Source organism: Labeo rohita, chromosome 21 (assembly GCF_022985175.1).
Source record: "Labeo rohita strain BAU-BD-2019 chromosome 21, IGBB_LRoh.1.0, whole genome shotgun sequence".
Lineage (NCBI taxonomy): Eukaryota > Metazoa > Chordata > Actinopteri > Cypriniformes > Cyprinidae > Labeo > Labeo rohita.
This window is the reverse complement of record NC_066889.1, coordinates 15807054-15831982: the sequence shown is the minus strand read 5'-3', so window position 1 is coordinate 15831982 and position 24929 is coordinate 15807054. Positions and strand designations below refer to the sequence as shown.

General features: G+C 38.8%; 1 protein-coding gene across 1 annotated transcript in view; it reads right to left on the bottom strand.

Annotated features, from left to right (window-relative positions):
- zbtb16a (zinc finger and BTB domain containing 16a) overlaps positions 1–24492 on the bottom strand; it is a 131447-nt gene extending 106955 nt beyond the window's left edge. The window contains exons 1-2 of the mRNA XM_051093507.1: positions 24336–24492; positions 20853–22193 (exon numbers count right to left, since the gene is read on the bottom strand). Coding sequence (XP_050949464.1) covers positions 20853–22102 — 1250 coding nt within the window. The 5' untranslated portion in view covers positions 22103–22193; positions 24336–24492. The remainder of the gene's footprint in view (positions 1–20852; positions 22194–24335) is intronic.
- Between the last annotated feature and the right edge of the window lie 437 nt (positions 24493–24929).

Sequence of the window (24929 nt, the reverse complement as noted above, 5' to 3'; positions counted from 1 at the left end):
CCCCCTCATATAATGCCACCAAGTGGCCAAGCTCCACGATTTTTTCCCTGTGACCTCAGATTGTGCTCTTACATACATCTTCTGAGATTCGCAAGAATATCTCATTCCGTTCAGGAGTTATAGGCATTTTACTACAAGTGGCCCTGCCCCTTTCAAAAGTTTTGGCGCCCATTTGCGACGGCGAGTTGAAAGTTAAACTTTTTTTTTTTTTTTTTGATAATTATTGATATTCACTCTCCAGAGAATCTTTCTGCATTGGTTTGGATCCAATCGGGCGAAAACTCTAATCCTTTTTCAAAAAAAATTTTTTTTTGCCAGGCTCACTATCAAATTTTGTCTGGCATGAGCCAAGGATTCCAAGGATTAAGACACTTGAGCCTACGATTGGCAGTTTGGGAGTTATGAACTTTTGTTTATGATTTCGTAATTTTGTTCGCTGTAGCGTCCCTGTCAGGCCGACTGGGGTGAGCCTTGGTCACATTGTCGTTGTAAGTACTACAATCCCTCCAAGTTTTAAGTCCCTATGACTTACGGTTTGGTCTGCATGATCAGTTTTACGTGATCATTCTACAGGGTCAATAGGGTTTCAGCGCTAAGTAATAATAATAATAATACATAGAGGCCTTTTCCAAACTACTCAGCTTCAAAGTCTGTACTCTTTGTATTAAGCCAAAAGGTCAATTTGTGAATCCTCTAACGGTTCAACATATTTTCAATAAGATAATTCAAAAGTTAGAGGTCGTTAAACATGGCACACACTGAAAGACCTGACTTCCTCGTGAAGTGAATGTAACACAAAGTCTAGTGCGAATGCATCTAAACAGGGACAGCCAGGGCTAACACATTCAAATTGCTCCCAGGTTCACAACACCTGCCTATTTTAATTTCTCCAGACTTTGTTCTTTTCTCTGTGTCTGTGGCCAAATAAAAAAAAAAAAGAGAGAAAGTGCAGCTTTGGGAGGGGGAGTGGAGGTTGTTGTGGAAAGCTGAGAGCTTGCAAGAGACGTGTGAAAGTCAGGAATGTCCTGTCTATCACCTTCGTCAGTGCGAGGGGAGAGTGGAAAGAAAAAGTGACTCAAATTTGCACAAGCTAGCCATTAAAAGGAGCAAGAAGCAAGCTGTCTCCTTTGTGACTGAAAGAATTTTCAGAAGCCCTGAACTATCAATATACGAGTCAGACTGGGTGATGTGAAAGCTCAATTACGGTATAATATTATCTTTTCTGCTTTGGAATATATAATCAACAACCTTCAGTATAATTATTTTTTTTTTTATATTTTAAATATTTTTATTTCTTACTTTTCCTTCCTATGATTAGCTTTAATTCAGTCTTTTAAATTACCACTGCATTTGGAATGTTACATAAAAATCAGTTATATAAATAAAACTGTCTTGCCTTTTAGTTTGTGTTCTAAATTAAAAGGGAAAAATAATCAGATGAGACATACAGTAGCACCTCTCATTTGTACAGGATATCTAAAAATAGAAATGACCACATACTTATTTAATATTCCATTTTCCCCACTGAATTTTTAGCCAAAATACCTCTATACATCACTATAATGATCATATTACTCGAAGCATAATAAAAGCTTTGTAATATTTCCCACTTCTAATCCAAAGTTCCAATTTATTACATGATAAACCTTTAATTGTTCACAAAGGCACTGTGTTTAGTTCAGCAAACTTAAGAACAGGCAGGACCTCCAGGAGCCTGTAGGCCAAATAAAGATTTGAAACAATGCCATTGAAACATCAACAGGCGCTGATCTAGATCTTCTCACTATTCAGGCCACCCTTACCTCAGGGCTGGGCAGAAGTAAAAATATTAGTGATCATATTAGGAGTAATGGGTAAAACACAGCCCTATTCTCTGGGCACAGAGAGACTGACCTAGAAAAACACAGCCGCTCTCATCTGGAGAGTGAGGTAGGAGAAATTGGCCCGAGATAAGACGACCCGCTCTGCTATGGCATTCATGCCCAGGTGCTATCAATTTCCCCCAGTGTGTGCCAGTTCAAAACTGGCACAATCTCACCCCGCAAGAAAGATACGGCGATACGGGGCACAGCGTAGCTCGGTCTGTAGCGGGATGGGACGCCGCTTATCTCGGAGTTCAGATTCGCCCATTACTCGAGATGGATTCTGCTCCCCGTCATGCAAAATCCATAGCTTGAGCAAGCAAATGGCTGTTTTTCCTGTGTGCCTAATTGGCGTAGTAAATTGCATTCAGAATTAATTACAGGCCTGTAAAATAAGTATTTTTGGATAACTCGAGTCATATAAAAGTCTTACTGGCCTTTCCATTGCTGTTATTTAGTTTTATGAAGGATGTGTGAGTGATTTAAGCACCAGTGATTGCTCTAGTTCAAATGCTCCACCAAAAACACAATAAATCCGGCTGATATCAACAGTTCGGTATGTGCTCCTTGTTCCTACAGGAAATTTAACCTCATTTGGTTTGAATTCATAAATCATTTACAGAAAACGGGATTCACACAATGCTAAGAAACGGCAGGTATTATTGCATTATCAGCATCTGCGTAATTCAAACAAAATATGAACAGCCTGTTCTTTTACTGGATGACTGATGCTCTGCCTGATAGGACATGATGTGATTGACAGCTGGCGTTGGCATAAAAAAAATAAAACTACCCCTAGCTCAGATGTCGTCGGATATAAAAAGAAATCCACAGCAACGGCGCTAACCGCAATGACTCGAAGAGATGACTTATTCTCTGGGTTTAGTACCTTTCCTGTCCCTCCCTCCTTTATCTTTTGGTCTGCCGAGTGCCACAGACACAGACAGTTCCAGGAGTGGCCCTTCAGGGAGAGAAAGAGCGGTCCACATGTGGCGTTTATTTTTAGTGCAGCCGACGAGCAGAAAGCCCTCTGGTTAGTTTCTCCAAATGTTTCGAGAGGTGATAAATCTAATATTGACCCTCCTTCTCTTCGTGGGCTCCGTCTACCTACTGCAAATTTTTAATTTGGCCCTGTGGGCACGTGAAACACGGAGCAGTGTCCTCACACCAGGATCAGTGAGGCTGACAGAAAAAGCAATGCTTCCTTTGCACGTGTCAACACCGCTGAAGAAAGCTGCTGATTTTGTTGCAGTGACAAAACCCAACTGTCCAGGGCTAAAAATATGCCTACACATCTGTTCTCCCCATGTTGTCGAACATATGGCGGTCAAACATGTATTGAATGTACACTTCATAATAATTAAAAAAAAAAGATACAAACCAATCAAATCCGACAGGACTAGTTTTTTCTAAGAAGGCTTTATACTAGTGCTATACCAGTTTCTGATTTTATCAATTAATTTGAATGTAATGTTTTGCCATGATTTTATTTTTTAGAAATCGAGGTATTGCAATTTTGAATAGAAATATTACCAAACATTAGAATTAGACACTTTGACAATATGCCAATGATAACAGTAAAGAGAAAAGAACAATCCAACCGCATGTCAGCGCATGTGCTTATCGTTAGGCAGCGTTCACGTGTTGACAAAGATGCGACACGGGCGGTGGAATAGGAAAAACATGCAAGATGGGAGTGAACTTTTAACTTGAGCGCCGCGATTTTAGAATACAGTTTCATGCATGAGACACTGCAAGAGACATGAGTGCAACAGTCAAATGCATCCATGTTTACATAGAAAAAACAATGGATAAGCAGCGCAATCGAATAAAAAACAACAACAACAACAAAAAAAAAACGTGAAGAGCTACTACTGTATGTCTGATATTTCATGATATTTTCAAAGCTGCTGTTCGTTGTTTTTAAAGAACATTTATAGTTAATAATAGTCTACTGGCGTTATACCTTCAGTCATTTTAAATTTGAATTACGTTGACTTTTGAGATGTATTTTAAAACATTTTCTAGTATTATTTCTAATATATATATATATATATATATATATATATATATATATATATATATATATATATATATATATATATTAGAAATAATACTAGAAAATGTTTTAAAATATATACTATGTATATACTATGTATATACTATGTATATGTATATACTATGTATAAGACAAGTTTGTACAAGATGTAGTTGTAGTTCATGCATCTTTTTTTGCAAGTGATTTGTTTAACATTTACATCATGTTGACAACAGAAATTTCTAATAACTAGAGGGTTAATAAAGAAAGAGTTACTTGAATCATGTTGTAGTTACATTTTCAAGTTGACTTGTTAAAAATCGTAAAAAAAAAAAGGAATCTGTTAAACCTTTTGAAAAAAAATAAATAAATAAATAAAAATTCATATATAAAAAATTATAAAATGTACACATGTACTGTGTACATTTGTTTTCTAGGTATTAAAGCAATAGTTCACCCAAAAATGAAAATTCTGTCTTTAATTACTCACCCTTATGTTGTTTACAAATTAAGATATTTATAATGATGCTCGCGGTGACCCGAGTTCGATTCCCATCTCGAGGTCCTTTGCCGATCCAACTCAACTCTCTTCACCCAATACTTTCCTGTCTGCTCTCTACTGTCCTGTCTAATAAAAAAAGCCCCAAAAAATATAAAAAAAAAAAAAATGAATAGTCCATGTGACATCAGTGATTCAACCGTAATTTTATGAAGCTAAGAGAATCCTTTTTGTGCACAAAGAAAACAAAAATAATAACTTTATTTATTCATTTCTTCTCTATTGTGTCAGTATTTAATATTTAAGATGTTTTCACAATAGTACCACAAAGCATACATAAAGCATAGCTGCGTTGCTGTCTATGCAGGGTCAGAAAGCTCTGGGATTTCATCAAAAATATCTTAATTTGTGTTCTGAAGATAAACAAAGGTCTTACGGGTTTGGAACAACATAAAAGTGATTAATTAATGACAGATTTTTCATTTTTGGGTGAACTATCCATTTAATCCTATTTTAATTCAACACTGAAATGTCTTTACCATCACTTCAATTCACTTCAGTCAGTTTCATGCATTGTATCATTGCTAAATTAATCTATCAAAAAAAAAAAAAAAAACTGTAAAAACTGAGCCAAAACTCTTGAATTGTATGTATACATACATATACATTAAAAAGCTCTCTTTTTTTTTTTTAACAATGCTTCATTAAAATTTAGCTGAACACCATTACTAACGCTGCTGGATTAAAAACATTTAAGGGTGTCCAGAGCACATAACTGTTTGTTAACACCCACATCCAGAGAACAGAAACTCCCATATTACGAATGCTAAGAAAAATCCCAATCAGTAAAAGAAACCATAGACATCCCACGTTAACAATTGTAACTCAAACATCAATTAAAAGGCCAATCCCATCTGAATAGCACTAAACACAGAGGTTACAAAACAAACCCAAGCTCACAAAAAGAGTCAACAAATAAGACCGAGACTGAAGGTGGGAGAAGAGATACAGCACCTCTGAAGGCATGTCACATTGCTCCAATAAAATCGTAAAAGCCTGCACTCTGTCACCCTTCTCTCTGTTTTAAATGGAGACGGGGAGGAAATCAAAGGGAAGGGGAAAAACAAGAAGTAATCAACACTTGCACCATATACCTGGACATGTCTGTGAAAAGTCCAGTTCCATCTCACATGGAAAAACATAAACACAGATTCACATGGAAGAAACCGCTTTTATCACTTATCAGTTTAGGACACTCTGTAATACGCTCAATGTCCAAAATCATTTGTTTACACATGAAAGGAAACAAAAAATGCTTCTCTCTTGCAAAACCCTAATCAAAAAATGAACAACAGCCCACAGCTGGTCATATAATGTGCATTAAATCACTTCCATTGTCACTATTAATGTCTCAGCAAGGCTGAGGATCCTGCCTCTTACTCAGGAAAAAGGAACAGATCGAACAAAGGCAAAGGTCAAAACCTTGACACTATATAAAAGCTACATCATCTCTTGGCTTTGGGTGATTTCGCAGTTCCACTACTGCAACTACCGGCCTTCAGCGGTGGATTGTGGCTCTCTCTATATTAAATGTAACTGACTAGGAAGAAAATGTGACCCTCTCCAGTCCACATAACAACAGCAGCCAAAGCACAACAGCTTGAAGACGATCAGCCCTGACTATGTCTGCTCTCTTGTATCCAGCGATGTCAAGGAGAAAGTTAAAACATTTAAATAACTAAAGTTACTTATGCAACATTTCTTATGAAATTATTATTTTTGTAATCAGCAAGATTGCTGACTTGAAAAGGAAACTATGATTCACAGATTTGAAGGCAAATGTAAATTTTAAAAGAGATCTTTTTTTTTTTTTTTTTTTTTTTTTTTAAAAACAAACTGCTTTTGGTAGCAGAAAAAAATTCAGGGAACAGTACCAATCCAGCTGGCCTGGAAAAAAGGACAAGGTGACCTCGTTTCAGAGTTCTTTGGCAAGGAACATTTTGACCTTTTGAAGAATTTACCTGGCAAAGAGATTTTAAGCATTCTTTATCACTATAAAATAAAAAAATAAAATAAATAAAATAAAATATATATATAATAAAAAATAAAATAAAATAAATTGTTTTGACAAAACAAATAGATGACAATATTACCAATAATGGAGTCATGACATTCTGGAGTCACGACAGCACATAAACAAACACATGCTACACTATACGTTCAGGGTTTCCCATCTCCGCCTCTCTCACACATCTATAGGAAGCATATGGACTTCCCTGCCAAAAGACATTAATAGCACACTAGGATTTAAATTTGGGCCCCCCCCACCAACTAACTAGTACACAAAGGTTTATTTTTAACCATTCCACACATTAGACAACAGAAAGCGGTTGACAGGGGCAGAATGAGGGACCCATTACCTCATCACAATAGTGGGAGCGCAAGGAGCCGAGAGACAAAGGAAAGAGGGGGAGAGGAGTTGTGGCCACTTCACGCTCACACATCAGCATTTCCACAGCACAACTCTATTTCAGCCCGCCGGTCTGAAGCGAACTCTGTAAAGTGGATGGAGAGTGATGTGCTCCTAATGCAGGTGATTGGGTCTCTAGTGCAGTCTGAAGAACACTGCAACTAAGAAAACAGGTCAGACAGACTGCACCATACGAGAGGAACAGGTGTATTATGCGTTGTTTGTGAAAGGATTGTAAAATGTATACTATTTTACACAATGTCTTATTTAAATCATTTCAAAGCGGAGATGTTTAGCTTGAACCAAGTCAAAAATAGGCTTTTCCTTAGCATTTTTTCTTAGCTCTTTCACCGTTTTGATTGCTCACTGTTCTGTCAACCAAATTCAAAGCCTCTGTCAAACTCAGCTTGAGGTAGGCCAAACTGGAGGATGACCATCCTTTGTGCTCTTCAGGACAATGGTCCGAAAGGTTGGGGTCAACACTGGACCCCCGAGACCCTCCCATTCCTACCTCCCGCGTGCAGACCTCTGCCCCGTGAACTCTGACCCTGTCCGTATTGTGTGCCTAAAAATAATAAAATCTGTTCCGGCAGACTGTTCTGTTATGCGTATTGTATGCAGGGCTCTTTCTTTGAACGCTCTCGCTCTCATTCTTAGCATTTAAGTCAAGATTACACCAAGATTATGTGGGATTCTACTGGCAGATGGTGCTTTTTTTTTTCCTCCATAAAGCTGAGTGGAGCCAGGAGCTGGCTGAGCTACTTTCCCTTACTTAATGAAAGAAAACAAATACTACTGGTTTCAGAACGCTTTGGGTATTGAGTCCAACAAGATGGCATATAATATTACAAAACGTGTCTGTTTTTTCAAGAGCGTGACTCAAAACAATATAAAACCATATGTGGAACGGCATTTTTGCAGACATTGTGGTCCAATTGTGATTAATTTCCCTTAGCAACTGCCAGTCACACAAAGCCACAGAGACAGGATAAATGTAAAAATAATTCGAAAATTATAAATCAATAATAATAATTTTAAAATGTACAAATAGTTGAGGTCAAAAGTTTACATACACCCTGCAGAATCTCCAAAATGCTAATTATTTTACCAAAATATGAGGGATCATTTAAAAAATGCATGTTATTTTTTTATTTAGTACTGACCTGAATAAGATATTTCACATAAAGGATGTTTACATATAGTCCACAAGAGGAAACAACAGTTTAATTTATATTGATTCTTAATACTGTGTTGTTACCTGAATGATTTACAACTTTGTTTTTTTTGTTTAGTGATACTAGTTCATGAGTCCCTTGTTTGTCCTGAACAGAAACTGCCGCTGTTCTTCAGAAAAATCCTTCAGGTACCACAAATTAATAAATTTTTTTTTTTTTTTTTTTTTTTTAGCATTTTTGTGTATTTGAACCCTTTTCAACACTGACTGTTTGAGATCCATCCTTTGACGCTGAGGACAACTGAGAGACTCATACATAACTATTACAGAAGGTTCAAACACTCACTGATGCTTCAGAATGCATTTAGTGGGAGTGAAAACTTTTGGAATTTGAAGATCAGGGTAAATGTAACTTATTTTGTCTTCTGGGAAACATGTAAGTATCTTCTGTAGCTTCTGAAGGGCAGTACTAAATGAAAAAAAAAAAAAAAAAAAAAAGATATTTAGGCAAAATTAGGAAAATGAACATCTTAATGCGTTGTTTCTCCTTCTGGAGCATCAGTGAGCGTTTGAACCTTCTGTAATAGTTGCATAGGAGTGAAAGATGGATCTCAAAATCATACCGTTATTGTTGGAAAGGGTACAAATTTGATAAAATAAATAACATTTTGCAGATTCTGCAAGGTGTATGTAAACTTTTGACTTTAACTGTACTTATTTTAATTTTAATGTGTATAAAAAAAATGTAAAATAAGAAATAAAATATATAATTAATTTAATCAATTCATGAATCACTTAAAATAAATAAATAGAAATTTGGGGGAAGAAAGTCTTGTGACTTTCAATGTAAAGCACACATGAGAAATCTCATTGATCTTTCTCGTCTTCTCAAAGCACACGTTGGTCCCACCATGGCAGCGTGGTACTGCCGGCGTTGTTTTTTTAAACTTTGCCTGTGTGACAGATTCTTTGCTGATCAATAAAAGACCCTCTATGAAGGCCTGGAAGTCAGCTCACCCCACCCGCGATGCTCTTTGACCTTATTGAAGGCCTGACTGAGCAAAAACACTGCTCTTCCCATGAGGCCCCTGGAGGCTCCTGTTTCACTTGGGCAATGAAAGGGACTACTGTAAATAATGGGGGCCTGTTTGACCCCGCCTTTGTCTGTGGCAAGACCCCTGCATCCACTCTACTGTAACAGACTAACCTTTCACAATGGAAGCTCTCATGGCTCCGAGACCCCACTACACCCAAGTAAGGATTTAAAATAGCGCAGTCAGACCTCTCGACCGAGCTCTGTATATTCTACAAGACGGGCTTTTATCTCGCCAACCCACCCATACCCCCAACGGACCTCAATTTCATTGTGCCTGCTGATGTAAGCACACCGAATGCTTCTTTCCCACAACGTAACACGAAAACCCACATCTTGAGGACATGGACAGATAGGGTGACCCTACCGTTGATGGAGAAACCCAGCTCAGGGTTGGTGAGGAACAAGGTGCAAGTGTGGAACGAGGTCAGAGGCTAAGATATTCTGATGCATGCGTGAGGATGCAGGAAGCTGAGCCTCTGAGATAAGGCTTGATGGGCTGATAAGGACACCAACACCTGTTGACGACTCTTCTCTAGTTGCGCAAAAGCCAGACTTCAGCAGGAAAAAGTCTTCTTGCTATGGCCAAAAACTGCCCACTTAGACAGGAAGAGACTAGATGAACGATGCGTAAAGTGACCGAGTTGAAGCAACTGAAACTGAAATGGCTAAAAATTCCAAAACACATCAGACAGTGAGGCTGACACTAGTTTTTCTTGAGAAATCCTAGGCAAAATGCATTTTCGGCTCTTCAAAAGTCGCCGCCGCCAACCCCGAAGACAGGATCAATGTGACTTTTCTTTCACGGGAAGGTCAAACAAAGAGCACGGGGTGTAAAATTGCTGGGCGAGACAGTGGTGGCTCATGTAGGGGAGAAGCAGAGAGCCTCCGTTCTGCTCTATGCTTAATGGTGTACAGCACGTCCTGACAGCATCATCAGTTTCCTTCTGCCACGGACACAAACAGCAGAAATGATGCCGTGTGAGTCATGACGTGTCACAGTGGGCAGCCCTGGTGATCAGTCCAGTAAATGGAATGGCTTTTGGACTCCCAGACAGTGAGGGAACACAAAAACACTTCAGCCTGAACTAAAGGGAGAGAAAGCTCTCTGTGTAACGCGCCAATAAAACTCAAGTGCAATTTTGGTGACAGGTCAAAAATAGTCTGAGAGAAACAGGGTAGAAAACTATATCAATTCATCTGCAAAAAAGAAAAAGCCCATTTCGGTTTCATGTCTGTCTGGAGCAGACAGGGAGAAAGAGATGAAGAAGTGCGTGTCACTGACAATATTGGCTGTTTGTGGCATGAGAAACAGACATTGAGGTAATTAAAACGTTACAGGGCCATTTTAGATTTCTAAAACGTTTTCAGTCACTCCGAAAGCCAAACAATGGCGATTTACTGACAGCCATCACTCAATCTGGGGCTAAATGAAGGTAGTGTGCTTAGCGAAATAATCTCTCTACTATTGAATTAGAGCTCAGATGTATTTGGTAATGTAAGTGCAGGGCACGGCCTCTCGCTCAAACAAGCTCTCTTAAGGCCAAGCCATTAATCATTCATCCTGTCCTGCTTGTGATCACTGCAGGCGTCTTCACTCAGCAAATACATAAATCAATTATGGTTTGAGCTTTATTCTACCATTTATCCAACTGATCCCCCTGGATTACAACATGGCTTAAAACGTGCCGGTTGGCTTTCTGCATTCGCTGAGAGTTGCCATCCCATATCTCTCAAATGCCTCCAGCAGGAGATAATAGAGGAAAAAAAGAGGGAGGCTTCTTTAGGCCATGTCTCAACTAACTCAATTTCCACCCCTCACAGAAAGGGGGAGAAAGAGAGGAAGTCAGCGAGTGGAAGAAAAGAGATGAGGGGCAGAAAGACAGTGAAAACACTGAGGGGGTGATAAATAATATGAAATAAATTATTTCAAAAGGAATCCGTGCAGAAAGATTTACCCACACAGATTTCACATTGGGTTCAAGTTGGTCATGTGAATTCACCACACTGATCAACAAACAGCTGCTTGGTTTAATAATGGACCTTTTGCCTGCAAATTTTTTGCTGTGCGCTAAATGCACAAAACATGCCATTTAAGCTCTGCATTAACGCATTTTCAGCATTAACTGATTTGCATGATTTGTTTAGTGAATCGGTGCCAACACAACACAGCAGCACATGTAAATAAAACATAAACAATCAGTGTTGGGTAGCAACTGATTACATGTAATCTGGATTATGTAATCTGATTCCAAATATGAAGTACTTGTAATTGGATTACATTTAAAATACTTGTAATCAGACTAGTTACTTTTTTATTGATTACATGATTACATATTCAGATGGTCACATGACATGCAGTTAAACAGGTATGATTTTTATGCGTTTTATTCTGACTTCATTTTTAAATTATTTGTTTTAAACACATTTTTATGATTTAATTAATTATCAGCTTTTTACTGAACTCACAAATCCCAGATTGGGAAACTTTGATGTAATATGATCTTTAATGCACTTTTTAAATAACAATGAATGGAATATATTTTCCTTCTCTTCTTTTTTTTTTATATTGATATGGTACAAAATTATCCTTTTTTAAATCAAACAAGTTAGATCAAAAGTACAGTGAGCATAAGCACTACCAGCCAAAAGTTTTTGAACAGCAAGATTTGTAATGTTTTTTAAAGAAGTGTCTCATGCTCACCAAGCTTGCCTTTATTTGATCCAAAGTACAGCAAAAAAAAAAAAAACACTATCATTTTGACATATTTGTACTATTTAAAAGAACTGTTTTCTATTTTAATACATTTTAAAATGTAATTTATTGCTGTGATTTTAAAGCTGTATTTTTAGCATCATTACTCCAGCCACATGATCTTTCAAAAAAAAAAAATCATTCTAATATTCTGATTTGCTGCTCAAAAAAACATTTATTGTTATTATTATTATAATGAAAACAGCTGAGTATAATATTTTTAGGTTTCTTTGGTGAATAGAAAGTGCAGAAGAACAGCATTTATCTAAAATATAAATCTTTTGTAACATCATAAATGTCTTCACCATCACTTTTGATCAATTTAAATCATCCTTCCTTAATAAAAGTATTAATTTCTATAATTTCTTTCCTAAAATGTAAATTATTAAAAATAGTAAAATAAATAGTAAAAACTTTTCACAACACTTCTGCTTTTGCTGTATTTTAAATCAAATAAATGCAGGCTTTGTCAGCAGAAAATAATTTTTTAAAAACATATTTTATATTAACATAAAATATTACTGCTCAAAAACTTTTCACTAGTAGTGAATTTTAATTTAATTTAGACAATTAAATAAAAATAAAAAAGTTGATCTTGTACAGCTGATTTGATTATACTTAAAACTTTAAGGCAGCAATTGAAGTTAAGCTGCTGGAGGATTTATTTTATTTTATTTTATTTTTTTATTTTTTATTTTTTTTACAGTGCATGCAAATAAATTCAAGCACTATGCAAAAACAGTGACTTCAGCTTCATTAGCATTATCATTTTAACCATCTCTATTGATTTACCTCAGAGCAGTTAAGCAACCAAGAACTACCGTGCTTGGTGTTTCAAGCACAGGTTTTTCCCATAAACAAATCCTTCAACATACAGCTCGGCCGCTTCCTACCTGGTCCAACATCACACAGATCTAATGTGATGGGTATTTTATGACCCCCTCCGTAGCACACTTGTATCACTCTATCGGGGGCCCCTTGCCAATCTCTGGCACCCCATTCAACAGGCAACAAAGGAGCTAATTAGAGCCCCTCTCGGTGGAAGCCCGAGGAAGGTTCTGATTTGATACTTCCAGGGGATTCCGGAGCCCCAGCAGTGCATTCACACAGCCCTCGTGCACGCTTGGCTTGGCCCTTTGCTCCAGACCTTCATTGTACACGCAGCTCGGCAGCGCCTTAGAACTAGCGAGGGGGAACCGACACATCTTCTTTCATGTCGCGGGAGCCAGAAACCAGATGCTAATGGGATATTGATGGGATTAAAACACTGTACTTACTGAAAAGAGAAACCTGTGATGTATACCGTGGCTGAAGCAAAACTGGATGACTTTTCTCTAAGGACGCAAGAAGTGCAATGTATATTTAACTTAAATACTATTAAATGGATAGTTCAACCAAAAAATGAAAACACTATCTTCAATATGTTTCTTTCTTCTGTTGAGCACAAAGAAGATATTTTGAAGAATGCTGGTAACCAGACAGTCTTGACTTTCAAAATAATAACCAATTGTTTGGTAACCAGCATTCAAAATTTATATTTTTTTGTGTTCAACAGAAGAAACTCCTACATGTTGAGGGTGAGTAAATGATGATTTTACTTAAACTATAATATACTATTAAATGGATAGTTTGACCAAAAAATGAAAACTCCATCCTCAAGATGTTTTTTTTTTCTTCTGTTGAGCACAAAGAAGATTTTTTGAAGAATGCTGGTAACCAAGCAGTCTTGTCTTCTACATGAAGAAAATAACCAATTGTTTAACCAGCATTCTTCAAAATATATTTTTTGTGTTCAGCAGAACACTGTAAAAAACAACTTACAAAAAAAGTTGTTTCAATTTAAAAAAAAAAAAAAAAAAAAAAAAAAAAGTGTTTGTGCTGCCTTAAAATTTTAAGTTTACTCAACTGAAATATCTGTGGTTTCATGTAGTACAACTTAACATTTCATGCTGACTAAAATTAAAATTAAGGCAGCATGGACGCTTACTTTAAGTTGAAATTTTTTTTTAATTAACCCTGAAGAAAGACACTGCTTCGAGTTGAGGGTGAGTAAATGATGACAGAATTTTCATTTTTGGGTGAACTTTTCTTTCCGGACACAAGAAGTGCAATGTATATTTTACTTAAACTATAATATACTATTTATTATACTATTAAATGGATAGTTTAACCAAAAAATGAAAACTCCATCCTCAAGATGTTATTATTTTGTTGAGCACAAAGAAGATATTTTGTTGGTTAACCAGCATTCTTCAAAATATATTTTGTGTTCAGCAGAACGCTGTAAAAAAAAAAAAAAAAAAAAAAAAAAAAAAAAAAAGTTGTTTCAACTTAAAAAAGTAAGTGTTTGTGCTGCCTTAAAATTTTTGAGTTTACTCAACTCAAATATCTAAAATAACAATTTTAAGGCAGCACAAACACTAAGTTGAAACAACTTTTTAATTTACAGTGAAGAAAGACACTCCTACAAGTTGAGGGTGAGTAAATAATGACAATTTTCATTTTTAGATGAACTTTCCTTTCAAGACGAATGAAGTGAATACAAATCCAAAAGCTCAAATAATTACTAAATGACAGAGATCATTTTATAGAGCAAACGGCAAGAGTCAGAAGTTACAAGGCAACTCTGAAACCACTGAAATCTTTCATTTTCTGTAAAGTGGCAGTACAGCAACTATAGCATTTTCCCCATCAAATTCATCCCAATGAACTGATTCACCCCAGCAGTGAATCTGATTGCTGACCAGTCACACAAGAACCAGAAAACAAGACCACCATCTATTAAACACCGGTGTCTTATCTCATCCCGCCTGCTCTTGCTTCATCTACATTGCCACGGCCACTGTTTAAATCTGATTTTAATGCACGTATACGCGCATCTACATGTGTGGCAGAGCAGAATGGCTTGAGATATATTCGGAGGCGGTTAGTGTGCCACCTGGCACCGTAGTGGGCTTGCAGCGCCCTGCTCTGTCTATAATCCTTCCATCTCCAGTTGCAGAAAGCAGATAAGAAAGCGGCCAGTGAAAAGCACCTCAGTGAAAAAAGCCCTGTGAGCAACCGTCATGTCTTTTTACTGGGCATGCCAGATGTCTATCGCTTTAATAATATGGGGCAGCGCTGTCTGCCTGTCTGTGTTTACTTTTATTCCTTATTCATGTGCGAATCAAAAAGTCTCTTCTTTTCTACATGTGAGTGCCGAAGCCGATCCCTGTGTAGGTGATGCCTCAGATATGAGTTGACAGAAGCGAATCAAATAAGAGTAAGGTGGCGAAATTCACCTGATGGACTGCTCTGATACACGAATCAACAAACTTGTTTTCGTCAGCGAGGCTCTGAAGATACAGAGCCGCAGTCAAGGTGCGCAAGTCCAATACACATGATGCAACCTAGTGTTAAGTCTTTAATCGATACATCTCTTGTCTTGACAGTGAGGACAGAAGGCAGATTCCAGATCAGAGGGGTGGCGGTGTAAATCTTTACAGTTCAAGCGGGGCTTTTAAAGCCTGTCCATAATTGGGCGCCTGCCAGCTGCTGGCGTATGTGGGCTGCATAGACAAATACTAGCATCTGAAAGAAAAGGCACTGAAAAATACAAATAACACACATATATTTTATAGGCATTCAATATATATGTTTTACTTGTTGCTAAATAAAAAATATAAACGTTTGTGATGGCATTTTCTATTTAAATATTCAACTATAAATTAAAATTGGCTATGAAAACGTGTGAATTCACACTACTTGGTTGATAAACTTGATTTCCTCTTTCTACGCTCTCTTCCTTGCCACAGAATATCTTGAGAAAGAGAGTAGCTTTAATTAAGCAATGACTCAATTTCATCCTCAAAACACTAACAAACTCATCTCGAACATAAAGTAGGCATTTCAGATTTTTAGACATCCAGAAATTTCACAAGACAAAATTTCTTGTCCCAGAAACGCATTCAAAGGTCAAAATCATTTCGGGGCGGCATTATTCCCATTTTCACAGCAGCCATGAGGAGTTTCAGAAACTTAATTGGCTAACTTGACAAAGTGAAGGGTCCACTTGTTTGAAGTCGCGTTGGCTTAATTGCAATCATTCTTAATTACCATAAGGCTTTAGAGTTAAACACCACACTATCAAATCAACTGGCACAGAGGACGTTTGACTTTTAAGACGACCTAAATGGATAAATTATCCAAGTTCAAAAATAACTTTCAGGGTTTTGACTTTCCATTATGCATGTGACATGTATATATATCCATCACAAATCACTGAAAATGTTTTTCTTACAGCTTTGTTTTAATCATTTTTAGATTACAAATATGGCATATAACCTGACTAAAAGCCCACAGCCCATCCTTAGTCACACCAAAGATAATATAAGGAAGTGAAGACGGACCACTCATAGCAAGATGAATGTGAGAAAACCATGCGTTTTAGTTAAACAAAAACCAAGAGCCATATTGATAGTGTTTGTTTAATCTAGTAAACACAGGCTGATTGTTTGCAGATTTACAAATACATTTATTTTTCTTAAAAAGTAAAAAAGGATGCAGTTTTTATGCCTGATTTTATTACCAATTTGAAATATATGTTAATACTGTTTTAAATTTCACTCATAAATACAGTTTATATACACCTTGCAGAATCTGCAAAATGTTTATCAAAATAAGAGGGATCATATAAAATGCATGTTATTTTTTTTAATCGCATAAAAGATGTTTACATATAGTCCACAAGAAAAAAAATTATAGTTGAATTTATAAAAAAATTACCCTGTTCAAAAGTTTACATACACTTGATTCTTAATACTGTGTTGTTTTTTTGTTTAGTGATAGTTGTTCATGAGTCCCTTGTTTGTCCTTAACAGTTAAACTGCCCACTGTTCTTCAGATAAATCCTTTAGGTCCCACATATTCTTTGGTTTTTCGGCATTTTTGTGTATTTGAACCCTTTCCAACAATGATGCTCACTGATGCTTCAGAATGCATTAAGAGCTGGGGGGTGAAAACTTTTGGAATTTAAAGATCAGGGTAAATTTAACTTATTTTGTCTTCTGGGAAACATGTAAGTACCTTCTGTAGCTTCTGAAGATCAGTGCTAAATGAAAAAAAAAAAAAAAATCATATTTTAGCAAAATAAGAAAAAAAATGTACACATCCTCACTCCGTTCAAAAGTTTACATCCCTGGCTCTTAATGCATTGTTTTCCTTCTGAAGCATCAGTAAGCATTTGAACTTTCTGTACTAGTTGCAGTGTGAAAAGATGGATCTCAAAATCATACAGTCATTATTGGAAAGGTTTCAAATACACAAAAATGCTGAAAAACCAAAGAATTTGTGGGACCTGAAGGACTTTTCTGAAGAACAGGACATTTATTAATATAACTTCAATTGTATCGTCTGAAAGAAGAAAGTCATACACCTAGGATAGCTTGAGAGTGAGTAATTTTGATTTTTAAACAACAAAACGCACCATAATATAGCGACTCACTGCTTACTGTTACAGCAGCGGAACACAAACCGAACACAAAGTTCATGTTGTGTGTCAAAAATCCAGGGGACAGCCGTTACAGGGGCGTTACAGCTCTGTGGTAAGACTCAACTGCACTTGTGAGCATACAAGGAAAGTTGTGAGGTGCCTCTCACCTCACTGCAGCCTGGTGTTATCTCATTCTGCAGCACCATGAGGACTTATCATCCCCATCTGCTCTTGGTATAGTGGAAAGGAGAGCACAGGGTTATCGCTGTCTCTGATATGCACAGATAAGGCCCTGCCTCCTGTTTAAACACTGTAGCTAGCTCTACAGTTAGCACTACCTATGCTAGCTCAGCTACGCTCAACCTGTCCACCTGTCTGCCATGAGGAACAACCTAAAAGTCAGACACCAAATGATCTACGTCGAGAGCCCAGAGAGTGTGGATTAAAAGCGGTGTCTTTTTTTCCCTCCACTCTTTGTGAAATATTTCAGAGCAGCGCATGTTGATTGTTTTTCTTTTTGGCAGGTTGCTGAAATATTTCTGTAATCATTTTCCATGAGTCAAAGGGCCACAAACTGTTTTCCTTGGCAAAAAAGAAATTCCTCCGGTTTGTGTCAAAAGCTGCTACGGTGCTTCGATTTAGCTCCTGTAGGGAACTCTGGGTGATTGAAAAACAAATAAACGCCTTCATTTAGGCAACCCTCAGACATACATCTACTCCAGATATTACAAGATTACTCCAGTGGTCTAGTTAATAGGATAGTCTTGACACTCGCACGGATTTGGAAGCGATGCACATATCATTCAGAGCTTTATGACATAACCCAGGGCAATGGGGAATGAATGCAGCAAGCTAAATTTATACAGGAAGCAAGCACTTACTGATGGGTTTGCTCTCAAATGCACACACGAAGAAAGGCTCGTGCCCAATCTGGGAATAATTACAGACGGTTAACTTGACCTGTTCACCCTAAATGAACTCTCAAACAGAAATATTTTTCACGCCGAGTGCTAGAGATGGCTGGGACCCTGGCACAAGATGTTGCAAAATAATCTGTAATTAGTCACAAGAGCTGCCGCCCCGTCTGCTGCGAACTGTCAGGAGCTGTGATGAAAAAAAAAAACCTTTAAAAAGGAACAAAAACCTTACCATGGCAAATCTGTCATTCTTTTTATTATAAGAAGAAGATTATTGAAACTTCAAAAGAAAGTAAAGTAGATAAGTACACTGATATTTCTGGAATAATATGGAGTGGGAACTAAAAATCATTGGAATTTTTATGATTTCAAACTACAGTCATGCGTCTCTTAGATTCTCATTTTTTTAAGCACTCAAATAAATACAGTGAAGATCAGATGCAAATTTAAACTGACAAACGTGCCCATCTCAAGAACCCTTAATCAAACAACAATTTGGATCTGAATAGCGCTGCTAAAAAAAAAATAAATAAATAAATAAATCACTGTCATTGGCTGTTTCGGCAACTGCTGCATCCTTTTAGTCATATTCAGAACATCTGACATGCCAACGCGCTTATTTCGATGATTCACACGAGCGCAGACAACTTTTAAATTAACACGGCTTGTCAATTATTCTGTTCTAAGATAAACACCAACCTTAAAGTTCACAAGGTTGAACGAGCATTTTTCACTTGGTGAATAATGAAGGTAATTAAGAGGGATTTATTAATGCCATCTTGAGCACTTCCAAAGACACATGGATATTTGGACTGAAACGGAATCCTCAGATGAACTTTCACCGTCGTGCATTCCAACAGATCAAGGACGAACGCTCACACCAGTTTATTCTCAATCCTAGGCCTGTCATTAGGAAACCCGCAGAATGCAGATCTAGTGAAATCCTGTAAACAACTGGCACTAAAACTCGCACAATTATCAAAATAACATCGTATGGTTTGTGAGGGTATGGCAGGACATACATAATCAATTTCTCTGCGAAGAGATGCCTGTGTGTGGCGTTTTCCCTCAGTGCCTTTTCATACACTTGCTGCTTTAAAATCTTATTGCATCTCTCTGCAATTGACTCCGAGATGTGCATGACTGGCTCACTTTAACTTTATCTTTTATCCAATCAAAACTCTCTCCGCTGGATAGCATCTGAACAGCCTGCTTCATGACACAAGAATAAACACACTCAGTGCCTCATTCGAGTCATCAGCTGTTTCTTAAGAACAATAAATGTGAATCTAAAAGAAACGGCTAAATATTTACACGCATCAAGTTTTAAAACAATTCAAGCCCTGAAACAATGATCATTGCATTTCTTACTATGAATATTTTTGGCTCCTCTGTCTGCTAAATTAATGTAAACGCAAATAAGTTCAACATGTGAATCCCGCAATCTTTGTCTAGTCGACAGCGATTCAAAGGGTGCGGCTGCGGGCTTCAAAAGCTGATAACGTCTGGCGTGGATTTCCTCGCCTCGTCCCAGCTCCTTGCAACACCCCCACAAGTCACACTGACAAGAACCAGAGGCCAGCCAAGTGGCCAAAAGGTTACGCTGCGGAGGTCGGCACGGGTCCTCCACGTAGACCCTCATTTCCTGGGCTGGACAGTCTGCTCTACTCATAAAGCTAATAAGGCCCTCCTTGTCCCGGGTGGCTGGGGCCCAGGCTGGCCTACTCATCACTGGCCACACCATGGGGGTCAGGGGGGCTGCTTCCCATTAGCCTGCCCCCTCTCCAGGTGCAGCTAATGGGCTCAGCCAGAGCCTCTCCAGGACCACTCGGCAGCCACCAGCGCAGGCCTGGAAGTGATCAGCACCCAACGCCTGGGAGCCGCGACAAACAGACGGCCCACTTAAAGGAACTAAGTTAAAAATAATCATTTTTCTTCACTAGCCTGGGAATGCCTCATCTAGTTGTGTGCGATTGCAGAAATGTATCAAAACGGGATATATTTAACTATTGATGATGCCAATTTTTTGTTTTATAACAGAAAAAACAATGATTTTATTATAAATCATAACCAAAAGGCAAATTGGCATCTAATTTATACAGCACTGAATTCGTCAGTTTCCCTGATGAATTAACTGTATGAATGATACTTTTAAGCAGTTTCAAGATCTTGTATTGCAACTTGATTGACCCATTTTCTCTTACTCCTTTCAAAACTTATTTCAGCTGAAGAGCAATTTTTCTTGATAAGGGGAAAGCAAGAGGAAAACATATACGTGCGTAATTCAGCTCTGCAATCATTCTCTCTCATATCCACCGCAGGCAGAGTGTTAAGCAAATTGACCTCCAGCATGAAAGAAGATAAGCAATCAACAGTTAACCATCATGACTCATCTTCCACTAACATTTCTCTGCAACTAAGTTCTTTAATCAAAAGAATTTCTAAATATGGGCACCTTGCGGTCCTTTGTTTCACAGAACGCCGTAAACTAATTGAATTAGGAACCTGCCTTTGCACCGAGGGAGGCAAAAAACATGCATTTATAGCAACCGAAAAACAAAAACAGCAGCTTACCTGTGTTGCTCTACGGCCTCATTGTCAGGCAGTTCGGCGCCGCACACGTTGCAGCGCTCGTTCGGGCTGCGGCCGTCGGGCTTCATCCCAGCAGCTAGCTCACCGAGCTTGTTGAAGAACTCCCTCTGGATGAAGCTCTGAGGCAGCAAGCTCCCATAGGCACTAAAGTCCATGGACATGGCCAAGGCTGGGGACATGTGCAAGGATGAGGCCATGGAGGCGGGCATAGAGAGCATCGCTTCATTCTTGTGGTTGGGAGGAATGCCGTAGAGTGACGCCAAGTGTTTTTCGGTCATCCCCGCCATTGCCTCCAGACCCATCTGGTTGACCTCCACCTGCTGGTCGCCCACACCTTCCTCCCTGACGTAGTGCAGTTCACGGGCACTGGTGATCACGCTGCTCCTGGTAGGGGTGCCGGGCCCATCACGGTTCTTATCAGGTTCTCCGCTGCGCTCGCCGTTGCTGGAGGCGCTGGATTCCATGGCTTTAGGGCTCTCGTGTTCTCCGCTCTCATCTACTTGCATCATCTCCGTCTTGATCTCTCCCATCATGGGGTGGGAGTTGCCATGCAAGGGCTGTTCGGCACCCGCACCGGGGTGCATGGTGCTCTGCAGGAGGGACTGGCCGATGCTCATCAGGCTGTCCACGGCTGCTTTGGTTGGGCTCATAGTGGAGAGGCCGAAGGAGGTGGAGACGGAAGGACTCTGATCCACCATTCCTGACAGCGTCAGTGCTTGCTGGGCAGCTGCCACGTAGCTGCCCTCCTCCACGGAATGCTTTTTCGGGTTCCTGCCATGTCGTCCCTTGCGCTCGTCGTCGTCTTCCGCGCCTCCGTCGTTCATGTTGACCTCCGTGTCGTTTTCATCCGAGGACTGGATGGTCTCCAGTATCTTCAGGCATTGCTCCTCTAAGTATTCTATTTCTAAAATCTCTGCTGCGTACAGCAGGTCATCCAGATCTTCTACTTTAGCTTGGAGCGTGGCAGTGTAGGCATACTCCAGAATCTGCTGGAAGGTCTTTGGTGAGAGAAAATCGAGAGTGTAATGTTGGCTGTTCCGGTGAAATAGGATCTCGAACATCTTACTGGTGCAGGCCAGCACGGTCCTGTGAGCGTGGAACTCCTGGCTGTCCACCATGATGACCACGTCGCACAGCGTGCCGGCCAGGCGCATCTGATTAGCCTTGTGCAGCAGGGCATTGGGGTGATTGGGGTTCTGGAGCTGGATCATACCCATTTTAGTCAAATCCATAACGTCTCTGAAATCCACACGGCCAACTCATGAGTCTTTCTTTCCACGTAGCAGTCTGTTCAGTTATCTTTGTAAACAAGATAAGGTCAATCTAGAAAGAGATGAAAGAGAGACACAGTTAAATGCAGCAAAGTCACAATGTTTGATTTTCTTTTGATTGTTGCGTGTCTTTGTTCTTAAATTAACATCATTCTGATTATTTCAGTATGAAACAAATAAAGATGGTACCTCACAATAACATCCGTACATTAGATTAAAATTTTTCTCTGTACTGTACAAAAACAAATCTATCATCATTTAACACCTAAGATCTTTCTAGAAACAGATCCCTAAAAAACAAATGAAAAATCAGACCATAGGTCTGTCAAATTGCACAAAATAAAACACATAACGATAAGTGCCCCATATGCGAAACGTGTAAACTTGGCTTTCGTGCTAGTAAAGGCTGGCAGTAATCAAGCCTTTGTTTCTATGTGTTCGAGCTCGCCTCACAAAGCCCATCAACAGCCTCCTGAAATGAAATGGCATCTTATTCAGTATTCTCATCACAGACAGGGATACTGAGCGGAGCATGGAGAGTGAGGCAATCTGTTGCCAGGAATAGTTGGAACAGAGGATGACACAAAACAGCTTAGAGCTCCTAAAACACACCAAAACGCATTTTTGGTTTTAGACACACTTCCATGTACCATGTGTAAACGTCCTTTTTCTGCTACATCACATATAGGCACTTACAAGGTAATATTTAAAAGCAAAAAACGTGTAATTTTGTCAATCAACTGGCTGTAAAATATTTAACTTGACCATTCCCACAATTTATGAGTTAATAAATACATTCCAGCTATAATTTAACGTTTAGAATCTGCTTTTTACAACAAGCTAACATTATACCTTCAACAAAAACATCACCGTCACTTCTGAGTGAACACAATCAGAGGAATATCCAGCACTAATATGTGGTAACAGCAGCAAAGGGAGCCATCCCTTTAATAACACTATCACATATATTTAAAATAACAGATAAGGAACGGAAGATTTACGCAGGCGTTTTATATATTCCCCCGTCTTATTTGATCAACAAGAAGCCTCACCACAGACTAGTAAATAGTCTTTATATCAAACACTGTGATCTTAGGCGTGAATGACGGGGTTTTTCACTGTGAGTGTACCGTCTCAGACAGCAAATAAGCGAAAGTTATGATAAAGGGCGACACGAGAGAAATACATTGAAGGGGTTTCACGCCGTTTAAATTACTACAGAATACAGGAAGACGAGTAGTAAGTGAGAAACGAACAGGTCGCCTTTGAAGTGCAGTTAACTGAGACGTTAGCAAATTGCAAAGTGTACATCACTACAACAACTCAAACAAAAGTCAAGAAACGATCCACACATATTCGTATTAGTCAACAACCGCCTAATAGCAGTTATCTAACTTATACATGATAAAAAAAAAGACCGATGAACAGCCCAGTCAGAGCTCAGGATCAATACATAACTATTCGACTGTTCACACGTGAATCAATTGAAGTTATTAAAGGACCGTTTGTTTCATTACCGTTACGCGCGCATATCGGGTGAACGAGCAAAATAACGTTCGGTTTAAATAATATATTTCAACGCTGCTGTGAAACAAGCAAACTAACACAATTAAAACTAAAAATCACAGCCGGTTTATTTGGAAAGCCAGTGACACGCACCTCAACGGCGGCTCTGATTTAATGATCAGACCTAGTGACAAGCAAAATAATAATCATCAAATCACCGACATTTGTTTGCTCTAACGTTACGCCGTTCTTCTTCAGTCAGGACATATTTAAACTCTCTAGATGTTCAATGTGAAACAGTCACGCTGAGAATAAAGCACATGGAAGCACGTCACTGTCTGGTGAGCGAGCAGACCTCACGTCCCCCGAATACTAAAACACACGCTTACGTCAACATAACATCTCCACATGTGTAAAGATGAACATAAACAGTCATATCCATCAGGTGCCCCGAGCCTGCACCACACTGACAGCCACGCTTTTACTTTTCCCGGTGCACTCTCACAATTCACCTTCACTTGAAGCAACAGTAGAAACACTGTAACTTGATGTGATGCTGAGCGCAAACACATCTGATCAACACAACGCGGATCATCTCATAACGTGAACATTTCCCAAACTGAAAACACACAGGTTGAAGGGTCTGTCAGGAGCTGTGGGTGTTTTAAAGGTGCGCGCCTGTACTCACCTGTCTTGCACGTTTGGCTTCCGAGCGTGCGGTTATTAGGACTGTAGCATAGTAACGCAGTTCACAGTACCCGCTCTCTCTCACACGCACTAACTCCTCTCTGCTCGCCGCTTAGCAAATCAACACGGCGGTGACGTCAGCGCACATCCTCGCCGGAGTCCTGACAAACACTGCTAAAGTGAGACACCTAGGGGGCTGTCGAATATAGGCCAGCGTGTCTGGGACACTATCTATCACGCCGTTTGGACTTTAATCATTAACCTTCAAGCATCATCACCTTTGCTACTACTTCTACAACCGACTAACTTCTCAATGAGGTCTGTACCGAGCGCGATATGTAAATTCATAAACAGACCTTTACGAAGCCATTAGTGCAGTTCCCACTCTTTCTACACATACTTGTACGATACAATATTTGTTCGTAAAGATAAACATGTTTTTTTTGTTATCAGACCTACGCCAGATTCCTCTGTGCTTGACCCAGTTTAACTATTAATTCAACCAACCAAACAAACGAATGAATGAATAAGCATTAGATGTATTATGACAACTATAATCTTTAACTCAAGTTCCTTTTAAGTTCAAAATTACATA